Consider the following 13,820-nt stretch of genomic DNA (forward strand, 5'->3'; position numbering starts at 1 on the left):
AGGAGGGGTCTTGTTTCAACCTGAAGACTTTTATTTTTATTTTATTCACCAAGACTCAGGAAACAGGCAGCTGAAGGCTCATGTGTGAGAAGAGGCAGAGGTTCCCATGATCCCTTGGGGAGGTGCACATGAGGACCTCCCCAAACACGCTGTGATAGTCCCTATATTTATTTTTGTCTCTTCTATCAAATACCTGTGTGCTTTACAACCAGCATTCACTCACTGCAAATGTAATTAGTAAATTCAAAGAATACAGGTGCTCCAGGATTTGCTCAAGAATTATTTATGATTTTATGCTAGGGAGGGCTGTAGAATTACAGATTATGAGGGAACACAGAAGGAGGCCTGGCAGGGGCACACCAGACTCAGAGAAGGTGTTACTGTATCCAGACATCCACATTACAGGGCTTTCCTGGGTTCTCACGCTCCACCACAATGTAGGTACAATTCTCCTTGTGGAAATAGGACTGGCACTTGTCTTTGTCATATTCCACAGGTATAGAAACTCTGTCATGGAGAGAAGAATACAGCCAGTTAGAAGGACAAGGACACCAGCCAGGCCAGCCTGCTATACTCCAGTTCTGTATGCAAAGCAGCTCACACTCCTGTTGGTTGGATTGGCCTTTACTAATCTATGACACATCTTGGGTGGCAGCCCCCAGGTGGATCCTCAGAAACATGGACCACTTTGTACCATAGAGTCACACAGATCAGCACTCCTGTGGGTCCCATGTTCCTCTATGCACGCACAGAAGGTCACGGACTTTCAGATAGGCCTGGGGCAGGTCTGCCACAACTTTGCCAGGAGACACTTTCCAGCCTGGCCCTTCTACCCCTCCCTATGCAGGTAGTGACCTGTACTGCTGCACCCGAGAGAACTTTTGCAGGCCAGTATGGCTTCCTGTTACCAACAAAAGCAAGGAGCCATCCCAGCAAGGGTCATGGATCTCAGCGACATGATGACCCATCTAGGGCCTCCTTCTTGTAAAATGCACTGTGCACTGTGAACTGTGATGTAAAGAGTTTAGTACCCATAACGCTTTGAAGTCCATTCGATGGTCTTGGATGCAAACTTTCCCAAGTGGAGAGCAGCATCTTGGGGCAATGTTTACTTTCATTCAGTGATGTTGTACTTCAGATTTAGCCCAAAAAAAGGTGTTTTATCTTTTTCCCATCACCCTAGGAAATGTGGCACCTCAGTGCTTTTGAGGCCCTGGAAATTGGGACTTGAATTCATTGGTGATGCACTAAAAAGGAAGGCAGGTGTGTGCCCATGATGCCCAGCATACTGGGCAATGACCAAGGGGACCACAGAGCCCTGTGGGTGTCATTCTGTGAATGGATGCATTCTGTGACTCATGCCATGGACTCTAAGGTCCTGGTTTAAATAAGACTGAGAACTGGTTAAGCTGCATTGCAAAACATTCTGAAGAGTCATTTTGGAATGGAATAGTGACTGTGCTAAGATTTCAATCTGACAAATTGACAACAAAAAGACACCATGACGTTTCATATGCATTATACAACAGGGCACATAAAATACAAAGAAGTTATGATAAAATACTCCTGATTACTACTTGTAGACAGTCGGCAATAAGCTCGAGGATTTTATACTTCCATGGTTCTACAATTAATATGTTTTCTTCACATATATTCGAAAATGTTGTTTTAAATCTTTTCAAATTCAGACATGGTTCACTTCGTTTGGGAAAAAAACATAGTGCACCCACAAAGGATAACACTCAGGAACTCCCCAAGGTTAATATTTAGTTGTATATGGCACAGCAATTCTACAGCCAATGGGGAGCCCCCAGAAACTTCGTGCCCCAGAGCTCAAACACACTTGTATATTCCCAGCACAGATTCACTGTAAACAAAGTGCATTCTTCCCCAATCCCTCCACAGGCAAAGGCAGAAGACAAGGGTCAGTTGACAGCATCCTGGGCTATTGGTGTTGTGTGAAGGAAGGAAATCCTAATACACAATAATGAAGCTGAACCTCAAGCAGCCACTAAGAGAAATGTCGACACAGCACACAAGCATCGTGCTTTCCACTGTCACAATCTACAAGAGGGGTAATCAATCAGACAGAAGGCAAATCAAAGAATGCAGAGGGCAGGAAAGAGGAATGGAAATTGCAACTTAAAGGGCACATTTTGGGTTTGACCTCAATAAAAACTCTTGGAAAAAGCCAAGAATTGTGGGATGCTCTGGATACCTGTACCATTAGCTATTAGGATGGTAAGCCAGAAGGATCAAAATACTTCAAGGGCAGCATAGAGAAAACCCTGGGTTTTATCCAATGTACTGTTTTTTAAAAAGAAAAAAAATACTGTAATTTTTTAAAATAGTGATGATGATTAAACAATAATGTGAATGTTATTCAATGCCAGTGCATTTTAAACTTCATGACTGCTTTGAAATTTTTATGTACTGTATATTTTACTCCAGTGGAAAAAAATAATTTAAAATAAAATAGTAATTATTTAAGGACACCTAAACCTTTTCCATGTGTCTGATACATGTATAATTGCCAAGACAAGACCTCATTGCAGAGTCCAGGGTCAATTATTACAAAGACAAGGTCAAGGGCAGGACCATGAAAACAACATGGAGCTGTAACAGGTAGCATTAGTCACTGCCACGCCTAAAAGGCTGCTCTGAACACCTCTCCCAGGTCATCACTGATGCCTCCCATACTGTCTTTACCTTTGCTCACAAAGTATCCTATTCTGGATACTTCTAAGGCCAAAGTAATGGTGACCATTCACAATTAATTTTAGAAAAGAATATATTAAATAGTTTCCTGTCCTTAGAAACCTATGTGCATATGGGTATCTCCAAATAAACATAATGAACAGCTAAAGGGAAATAAAACTTGGGTAGAACCGAACCACTTGAGCTCTGCAAGGTACAGGACTGAAAACTCCAATCTCCCACCACATCGAGTGAGCCCTCATGTAGACTCTGTGGAGTCTGAGTGATGATCATGTGTGGATCCAGACTCTCAAGAGAAGCTCTTGGAACTTTTTCTGATATACTGACCATCAGCATACTGGACATATAGGGCAAAGGACATCGGTGAGAGAGCTGTGTCTCTGCTCCATTTACTGTGAGTCTAAGCCTGCCCTACAAAATTACAGTCTGTTAGAAACACCAATGATGGGATTTTGAATGACAGAGAAGCTGCTCTTTAGACACAGCTAGGTGCCCCCTTGGCCACTGCTGGGTTGAGACTCACATATTGCAGCAGGAAATTCCATCTGTACCGCAAGTACATTCCACACAGTTGTTCGTCATCCATTTTGAGTTCATTAAGTGTGTGGTTCCATCAGAATCTTTGCATTCTGAAAAAAATCCACAAGGCACTATTGGTGCAACAGGAACATAGCCGTTAGGACACTGAGGTCTACCCTTCCATGAGATGAGATGGTCTCTAAGGTATATATTATAGCACTTCTCTGTTCACCACCAGCTACATTTCAGTACTGCAAGGTCCATGAAACTGGTAACATTTATGAAAAAAACTCAAATCCTTCTACACTTTATTTCAAAGCAGACATTTCAAAAATAATTAAGGTACTCATCTTTAATCGCATTGGAATCCTGCTTTCACTTTGTTGAGGAATTCTAAATAAAAGACTCACTTCTGTACTTCTTCACTTTGATTTTTTTTACATTTGTTGTCACTTTGTGTGTACCTGTGAACATCTTGGGAAACATAGAAATCAAAATCTCCAGGAGTGGGCTCATGAGGCCAGCACTTCAGAACACTCACCCAGAAATCCCAATGTTTAATCAAGGTTGAGAACCACTTCTGAGACTTGCGCCTCCATGTCCTTGCAGGACCCCTACTCTAACATCCCCTGTGCTGCCCTAGACAGGCAAGTGTCACACCTGCCTTCAGGTCACCTGAATCAGCACTTGGGCTACACATCAACATCACAGTCTGACACCTCTTTCAACTCAGCAATGCTTCTCAATCCTGAATGGTAATGGAAATTAATCAATGAGCTTTCGAATGTGCTTCTCTGACCATAGAGATTCTTACTGAGTCTTAGATGAATTCTGAGCATTGATAAATTTCAATAAATCTCTAGGAAACTCTCAGCCAGATAAACTTGAAAACAACTGTTTTATCGGCAAGCCAAGTTGAGTACCCTTACTTGACACAATTTCTGTATCTTCTCTCACTCATCTTCCTGCGTAGACTCAAAATATTTCACTTGCTGCCCGACCCTATTTACCGGCTACAGTAACTTGATCAACAATTGGAAATCAACTTACCATCTGGAGAGCCATCTAGACTTCTCTCCAGGGGTATGAAATAGCACTGGGCACTGCATGGTATCACAAAGGTAGCCAAGAGCAGGAGGCTTCCCAGGAGAGCTTTCTGAAATGTAAGGAAAGACATGGTGGAGAATGAGTGGAATCAGCGTCCACCTGGACTACAGGTCACACACAAGTCTCCACATAGGGCTCTGGGAAGTGGTAATGAATGTTGAACTTCTTCTCTTAGGTAACCCAGAAAGGCAAACAGATTCCAGAATCACTGAATGAACAATGGACTGAAGAATTTGTGTGTCAAGAATCTCACAGCTGCAGTGACAGTGTTCTTTCTCATTACAGAGAGGTTGGGAAACCCTCAAGGATCAGAAGATGTTTCAGCTGTTGAAACTCATAGAATGTTAAAGAATTAGGACAGCAAAGAAAAGTTTTGAAAACAATAAAAACAGAGACATGGGAGGCTGGCAGGACCTGTGACTAGAAAAACAGGTTACAGCAATGTCTTATTCACTGTCCTTATCACTGAGACACCGTACCCAACACCCACAACTTAAAGGAGAAGAGTCTTATTTGGGCTCAAAATTTGTAGCAGTTTCATCCTTCAGGGTCAGTCGCATAATAAAAGGGCCAGATGAAGAGAAAAAGTGCTGATGTCATGGTGGTCATACAGCAGAAGGAGTCCAAGGGACCCCAATGACTACTTCCATCCCCTAATTTTTGCAAATCTAAGAGCAGCCCATGCCATTCTTGTAATTAGTTCAAGCCAAGGAGAGTTTGGTGTTTTTTTTTTTTTTTTACTAATTTACCCTGAATTTAAAACAGAAAGGAGCTCTTCATGCTGTAGATTTAGAAGCAAGATTCTTCTCCAGCAGTATATAGCAAAAGGGCCCAGTGGTTCACCTCCCAAATTCTTCTCACATTAAAATGACCTTGAAAAAAATACTGACCCATGTAGCCTTCAAAAGCCTACTGCACCATTCTCACTGCAAGCAAATTAAATCAGTGTCAGTGTCTCTCCAGACTTCGTTGAGAAGGATGTTTAGGTTCTCACCTCAGCTTCCCAGGCCTGAGGTAATGACTGTCACAGCCTAATTCTCTCCCCACTCTTGGTTTCCTCTTTGTAAAATAACAAATAAATTGAAGCTCTGAAATTATACTAAACTATACAAATCCCTCACCACAGGTCCCACGATTAGGGACACATACAAAACCTCACAGAATCCAACATGAAGAAATAACTGGAAGGAGTGTAACTATTTAGTTCTAGAAAACAGAAATAGTACAAAATGTTTTAAAGAGTTTTTGAAACTCCCAGACTTTCACTATACTGTTCACACTGAATTGCAAGTAATACTCACTACACTGAAATTTAGGTTGCACTGATCTTTAAGTGGTATTCTGAAGTAAAAGACAACACAGCCTGTTACAGTAATGAGTACATATTCTCTCTCTTTCCTTCCTTGTTTCTGTATATAAAATCACTTAGCTGATAATGTGAGACATATGCTCTACACCTGAGCAGTGCCCCCAACCAAGTTACCTACCATTATGAAGAGCAGCACTCCTTCTAGACAGGTACCCAGGAGCAGTCACATGGACTACTTATACGCAGGAGAGATCAGCTCATTCTTACCCAGAACCCACAGAGTATTTACAAAGGGCTGATTGTCAACAGGAGACTATGGTCTCAGATGATATATGAGTTATTTATCTATCAGAGCTCCACCCTAATTACATGTTTACCTTGTCTCCAACCTAGTATGTGTTTGCCATTAACCTGAGTGGGAAAAGAAAAGAAATACCTGTTTTCCTGAGCTTTAACACTATACCTGGCAGATTTCTAGGCACATAGTATGCGCTTAACTGATATTTTCAAGCAAACAGTGGACCAAAATACCAGTCACAATGGGAGCTGCTGAGGATAATTTTCATGCAGACATAGAACACCAAAACGGGTAACCCTGCCCCCTGCCTGGCACTGGCTGAGGCCCAAAAGGTAATGCACTTAAGAGTCTGATATGAAAGAGCAGGAAGGCGCCAAGACATGCCGTGGGCTGTGGGAGATCCCTGGCCATCTGCTCAAGTTGTCCTGACAAGCCATATGGTTCAAACCAATTCAGTCTTCACTCTTTGCTCCATGGGGCATCAAGAAATCCTTCCATTTGCTCAAGAATGATAAGCTTTATGGGAAACAGTAGGGAGAATTTTCATGAAACTAAAACCAGAAGTCCCCGACAATTCAGTAATCCAACTCCCAGGTGTACGTCCAAAGGACATGAAGCAGGATATTCCAAAGTACCTGTGCTCTCTTGTCTCCTGCAGTATAACCACAATAGCAAAGATACAGACTTAATCATACCTGACCAATGTATAAAGGAACAGTGATAGACACATGCAATGGAATACCATGCAATTACAAAATTGAAAAGTCTGTCATTTGTGACATTATATGTGGATATTTTTATATTAAATGAAATAAGCAGGCAAAGCCATGCCCCCACACCTCATGGACCAGATGGATCTGCACCCTACATGTGCTCAATGGAGCCATGCATGGGCCACCTGCCAATCCTGACCTGGCTCTGGGTTTCATTTCCCTTCAGCATGAAGCAACAGAAGTGGCATCCAATATGATGGTGAATGAGGCCAATGCAGGGCACAGAAAGTAAGCCCAGAAGGCCAGCAGATCCAAGGAGAAACGACAGATCTTACCAGTAGGGCTAAACCCAAGAAAAGCCCAGTTATTTTTCTTTTTCAAATTTTATTCTTTATCAGTAAATGTTTGTAGGATATGATTGTGGGGACACATACATATGGCATGTATTGGCATATGTACATAACATACCCTATTTTTTTCCTGCCTTACCCTACCTGTCCTTCCAGCTATTGTGAAGTGCAAAAGCAAAGTAAGGTTTTTACTCTGAAAGTGACTTCTTCACACAGGCTAGAATTGGAACCCATCTACACTGCTGGTGGAAATGTAAACTAGTACAGCCACTATGGGCATTAGTATGGTGTTTCCTCAAAAAACTAAAATAGAAATTCCATTTGACCCAGCTATTTTCTTTCTAGGCATCTTCACAAAGAAGTTACAGACACTGTGTTAGAGTAATACATGAATATCCAAGTATATAGCAGCACAATTTATAATAACTACATCTTGGAAACAGCCTATATGCCCATCCTATATGTCCCCCAAATTTCTTATGAGGACTCTAGACCCACTGGATTAGGATCCACTTAACTGTCATTTTACACTAGTTAGCTACACCTCCAGTATAGTCACACTATGAACTACTACAAGGTAGGGGATCAACATATAAATTTAGATAGCCCTTTGTACCCTCCATCCCAAATGTTCCCCACTTTCTACCCCAGCAACTAAAACCCCACACTGGACTCCCCACTCCTCTATATGAGACTCCTGGCCTCTTAAACAGAAGCCCTGGAATCTCTCCCATGCTAAGCATGACCATCTTTTCCAGAAATATCTGTCACCCCTAAAACTAGCTTGCAGCCTGCTGTTGTGTCCCCCAAACTATGACTCCTCAGTGCTGCAGTGTTGGAATGTAGGGCCTAGCAGAAGGTGTCTGGGTCACTGGGCTGGAGCCTCATGAATGGATCCGTGCCTTTCTAAGTGAGTTCTCATGCTCATGTGTTGGGACAGTAGCCAGCAAAGCTGCCCCTCATGTTTTGCCTTTCCACATAACTTGTGGCCCTTCATTTTCCCATATAATTGTAATCCTAGCATCATGCCACCTTTTAATCATAGCTACAACATGGCTTGTTACAATGAATTGCTTTTGTTTTGCTTTGAGAAAGAGTATTGCTGTTGCTCAGGGATTAGGAAACCCTTCTGCCACAGTCTCCCAAGTAGCCAGGACTACAACCACACTCTATTGCACCTGTCAAATAATAAAGTGACCTAAGGTGCACTTCTAAAGTTGACCTGGTGATTAACTCGAGATACACATAAAAGGTACAAAGGGTACAAAATAATGCTCTGTCTCTAGTATCTGTGTTCCAGGAAAGAAAGGAATCTGTGTTCATTGGATTAAAAGAACAATTGTTGGGGCTGGGGATTTAGCTCAGCGGCATAAGCGCCTGCCTTGCAAGCAGGCAGTCGTGAGTTCAATCCCTGGTACTGATAAAAATGAAAAAGACAAAAAAAAAAAAAAAAAAGGAACAATTGTTATCAGTTTGACAGCCATGACTCCCTACGGTTAAGTGGTGGGAAGCTATATTTTCTAACAGTGAGGTGAGCCTGGGCCAAGATAAACAGCAGGATTGGGGAGGCACTAAAAGGATGTCCTAGGTATTTTCTAATTTTTCCACATTCTCTGCATGACAACCCATCTTCCCCGCAAGGCCCATCTGCAATGTGACAAAATGGCCCAGAATACAGGAAACTAAAGTTGGAGATCATCCATCATGTGTGCTGGTATCACACAGTATCTCGTAAAATGTAAAGCACACACCTCTGAATTTAGAAAATACAATGAGCCTTAAACATCTATAGACTTTGTATTTGTGGACTGAAAATATTCAGGAAATAAATATTCATCTGTACTGAACATGGACAGACTTCCGTTTTCCTGTTATTTACCCTATACGATAGAATACATTTGACAAATTATAGAAAATTAACAAATTAATTAGGGAGAAGATTATTTCAACTCATCTCATGCCTGCATCTGAACTTCCAGCTGCTGTCACCTTCCTTCTGGATCCCTTTCCTCCTCCAGTCTGCAACTATGCACCCCTAACTTTTTTCCAAGGGTTTGCCTGTGAAGGCCAACTCCCAGTAACAAGAACAGGAGAAAATGTAGAGGGGAAAGTATTCAGGACATGAGAACAGCTCCATGGCAGCCAGCAGCAGCCATACTCCCTGATGGTCCACCTCCCGGGCAGCTAATGTTATAGTCCAAGGGAAAAGTTACAGAATAGCAAACTAAAGACACTTTATAGAAAAACGTCATTTAGTGGTTTGTGACTATGCACACGAACGCTGCCTATCAAACAGCCTGCTGGGGTCAGTCAGCCTTGACCATCTGTGTCCAGCAGCTTCTTCCAGATAAAGGATTAAGTCAACCTGACTGCAGCAGTAATGTTTGTGTTTTCCTACCTAAAGGTATGTGTGGTTTTTCCAACTTGCTTCAAGGACTTCAAGGACTGTCTGGGCAGACAGACTGGCCCAGTCAAGGATACATATAACTCTACCCATTCTCAAACGCTTTTTCCCCCTTCCCAGAATGCGCCTCCCTTTTTAAGTAAATCTGTTTAAAACAAGCCTGCTTGACAACATATGACTTAATTCATGTAACCAATCATGTAATAACCTGTTATCAGCCTTGTACTTTCTGCATGTGAATGTATTTAAACTGAACTCTAAACTGACATGGGACTGTTGATCTGGAACTGATTCCCACCAGCCCAGTATTATAATGAATCACTGCCTTCCAAACTCCTCATTGCAGAATATTCTCCCTTTGGTTCCGGGTTTTTGAGCAACAACAGAGCCTGCTCCTTCCAATATTCTATGGAGGAACCATTTCTACATGTGTCAAGGTTATGTCAATCAACAAAACTCAAATGAGTTTAGGCAAAAGGAAATATTTTAGGCTCAATATTAAGGCCAGAGGTGAACCAGTTTCTTGACTTCCAGCATCAGACTCCTAACAGGCATGATGACACCTATCCATTCTCCAGAAATATAACATCAGAAGCCACCCCTGTCATGAATTACATTCTGCCTAATCAATATTTCTATTTACTTCTCAATTCTGTAAGGCAGATTTCCTTCTTCATGCCAAGAGATGCAGCAGAGACCCTCAGTGACAATGGGATGAAGATACATAAGGCCAATGTAACAGCAGGTTGGTAAGGAAGCCACTGAGAGGACAGCAGGAAGCATCACAGAGTCATTTCTACTCTGGGTGATTGCTTGAAGGAAAACTCTTAGATCTGAAATGCCAGGGACCAGGAAGTGTGCTTATGAATTATCTTTCCTACTTTCTGTCAACTGGAGAGTTGACCAAAGGAGTATGAAAATGACAAATATACAGTGACACAAAGAAAAGGAGTCAGGCAATTGTGTCCAGAATTCACCACTAAGAAATCTGACAAGCAAAATTAAGACTTAGGCTCAGAGAAAGAAGAAATTCAGAAATTCTCCTGAAGACCTAAAAATATCTTGTTTGCCAACCAGATCTGTTCAAAGATCCTGTGTTTACACTTGTACAAAGAACCCCAAAGAAATCTAACTCCCTGGCTTTGTCTGGAATTGTCCCAAGGACCTCACCCTTTGTGAAACTGATATCTAACTTCCTTTTCATACAGAGCAATGGCAATTAGGTTCTCACGACAGGCCGGGTGGTTCTTCTTTCTGAGGGTGGTAGTCTAAATGTTGAACAGTGAGTATAGGGTTAGGGTTAGCTAAACCCTATAATGCATCAGCCCAGCCACAAGCAGTCAATCAAGGGAGCCTGTGATGTCAGGTGTTCCACTTGTTTCTGGACCAGGTGAGGAAAGGAGGGGGCAGGAGACTCAGTACATCTGTAGGGATTTCAGGCATCATCCACGTATACAAGAGTACCTGTGAACTGATACACACAAATACCATTAGGCCTTATTCTCATTCCCCACAGAGCACCATGGAGTGGACATGGCTGCCCGAGTCAGAAAAGCCAGAGGTCTTCCCACTCTCAAAAGGAGCAGAGCTGATTGTGTCCACCTAAGGACACAGGACTGAGCATAGGGGAGAAGTAGAATCAAATGTCAGCCCCTTGTCATTGCCCAATACATCATGTCTGGATTTTCAACTCAACATTACTAAACAGGCATTCTCGAAGATTTTTTTTTTTACTTCTGGGGTTTTGTATTTGCCTCCCATTATCATGTGAGGGCAGCTTTGTCCTAGTTGTAGAAACTTTGAGAACTGGGACCCTGGGAGAGTGCCTGAGTCCTGAGTACTCTCTCCTCAGTTGTGTACTAATGGGTCATGAAGTGAATGGTTTGTGATAAAAGCAAGTTCTCTGTGGCAAGCTTATGTCACCATGTATTGGCCTATTCTGTGTTATGATGTAATACAAAGGACCTCCCCAGACACTGAGAACACACTTTTGAACTTTCCAGCTTCCACAACCATGAGCTGAATGGACCTCCATTCTGTATCAGGTATTGCATTATAGTAGCAGAACACAGATTAAACCCTGGGTAACTGAAGTTTACACAGTGGAGAAGAGTGGAGAAAGCCATTCATGGTTCTCCGGTGGTGATAGGCAGAATTTCTTTTTTCTTTTTTTCTTTAAATTTTATTTAAAAGGAAAAAGAGAAAAAACAAAACAAAGTGGTGTAACGGTACAAGTAATACAGAACCACAAAAAAAAAAAAAACAGTAAGAAATCACCAGTTAATAGATTACACATCGTCTTAGAGATAGCTGCTCAAGTCACAGTATCAAAGCATACAAAGTGAACATTCAAACAGAGAGACTGCAAACAGTTGTGTTCAATGATCCAACCAAAAACATTAATATGGTCAGCTATTTAACACCCCTAAACACACTTGCAGTTGTATCCTTTAGAGCACTTTTTTTCCCTCTCTTTTTTACAACAAAATTTACACATTTGGGGTTTTATTACTCCTTAGTTCTTATTACTTTTTTTTTGGAAGAGGATAAAGTCAAATATGGCAAAACAAAGCTGTCAGTCAAAACCAAGGATAGACATAGAACATAATGTAAGAACAGAGTACAAGGTTATCAACAATGGTTACCATAATGTCTCTTGTTTCCTTAAAAAGAATTGTTTATCTCATTAGGTATTATAAAGTTGAACAAAACAGGAGAGAATAAGACCAATAAAACTTAAACACTGTAAACATTACAGGACTTCCAAAGGAGATAATAGTCAAACCAGAATGGGCATCTTAGTGAATCTTATTGCCTTCAAAGTAGTTGCCTGTACCCCCAAACTTGATACTATCATACAGAATGGAACAGAGTCTAATCAGTCAAAATAAGATAGTGGGAATATTACAGGACTTCAAAACAAGATAATAGGAAATCAAAAAAGTTACTATGATATATCCTGCTAATTTTTTTAATTTTTCCCCTTAACTAAAAAAACCATAAAAAATAACTAAATAATTTTTTTTAGTGAATAAGGGAGAGATTGAGATAAAAGAAGACATAACAACATAACAATACAGGTCAAAGCATGACTGTTTCAGCAACCTAGTGCTTTACCACCAAATAACCCGATTTAATAGTAGTTACCATAGTGTCTATCTTTTTCCTTGAAATATTTGAATATAACTTCACATACTATAGCTTCAAATATTTCCATATCAAGAAGCCCAGAATAAAGCCTTTCAATTAATAAGTGAAAACTTTATAAGGCTTCAAGGCCACATAATAGGGAATCATGATTTCAAATCAGGTCTGTTCATTTGAAGCATGTGTTCACTGAAGTCAGTGCTGCCCCCATCACACCTCACCTCCAAGTCCCTGCAGCACCTGAATCCAAGTGAAAAGTAGCAGCAGGATCAGGCTGGACATCAGGAAGGCAGCTTCCCCAGGATGAAGGGGGATCCACAGCCTTTCTGCTTCCTCTCTGGTCTGACAATGTGTTTGATGCCCCTAAGCCCTTGGCATCGTGGAATCCCAATAGCTACTAACCAACCTAGGAATTTAGAAAAGACACCCCAGCCCACATGTTTTCATTTATTTCAAACCACCCTTCATTATGGATGTTCACTATAAGAAAATTGAAAAGAAATGCCTGTGAGATGTGGTACCTGTCTTTGCCATGATGGGTGGGTGAAAAGGAGCTCACTGAGACCATGGGTCCCTGGCTCACTGTTCTCTGGATACAGGTTCCCTACAGGCTCCTAGGAGTGCACAGATTCATAGCAGCACATTGGTAAGCACAGCCCAGTTAAGTAGGTGTGATGTTTACCTTCTCCTGACCTCACAGGAAGACCCATGTTTCCTGAAGTCAATATGCTTTGTATTACTCTTGAAATTCATTATCACCCTAAGTGTATTTCTCTTGAAGAAAGCCATTTTCTTCTTTTTGCCTATCTGAATTTCATCTCTGTTTTATTTATATAGGTCCAATGTCTTTTCAATGTACTTTTTAAGGTGTGGAAACTTAGATATGCAAGGTGATGCAATTATCTTCCATAAGTGGATTGAACATGAGGAAAGAACATATGAGGTTAATGTTTCCAGATATTAAACTTATACAAATACACCACAGGAAACAAAACCTGTAAGAAAATATCTGTTATAGTCAGGGGTTGTGCAGAGAACAATTAGAATAGGGACATGGATTTTACAATATTATTTTATGATGGTCACCCAGAGTTAACATAAGAAAATGCAGGAAATCGATCCACAACACTAAAGACATAGATAGTTAGCCAAGGGCCTGAATCCCACAGCAATGTCCCACATGAGTCTAGATGAAGACCCAGAGCTCATAACAATGCCTCCGACGAGTCCACCTGGAATTCTAGAGCCCACAAGA

General features: G+C 41.3%; 1 protein-coding gene across 3 annotated transcripts in view; it reads right to left on the reverse strand.

Moving 5' to 3' along the window:
* Positions 1 to 267: 267 nt before the first annotated feature.
* Positions 268 to 13,820, reverse strand: part of LOC100719205 (beta-microseminoprotein) — a 49,850-nt gene continuing 36,297 nt past the window's right edge. For 2 of the 3 annotated variants that reach the window (XM_003466053.4, XM_023563476.2), the window contains exons 2-4: positions 4,288 to 4,393; positions 3,242 to 3,347; positions 268 to 507 (exon numbers count right to left, since the gene is read on the reverse strand). In XM_003466053.4, coding sequence (XP_003466101.1) covers positions 378 to 507; positions 3,242 to 3,347; positions 4,288 to 4,393 — 342 coding nt within the window. In that variant the 3' untranslated portion in view covers positions 268 to 377. Of the gene's footprint in view, positions 508 to 3,241; positions 3,348 to 4,287; positions 4,394 to 5,831; positions 5,973 to 13,820 lie in introns of those variants that run through there. The other variant, XM_013148595.2, reaches the window with a different exon arrangement.

This window comes from Cavia porcellus, unplaced genomic scaffold (genome assembly GCF_034190915.1).
Source record: "Cavia porcellus strain 051 isolate PalLab524CR breed Dunkin Hartley unplaced genomic scaffold, mCavPor4.1 scaffold_23, whole genome shotgun sequence".
NCBI classification, from domain to species: domain Eukaryota; kingdom Metazoa; phylum Chordata; class Mammalia; order Rodentia; family Caviidae; genus Cavia; species Cavia porcellus.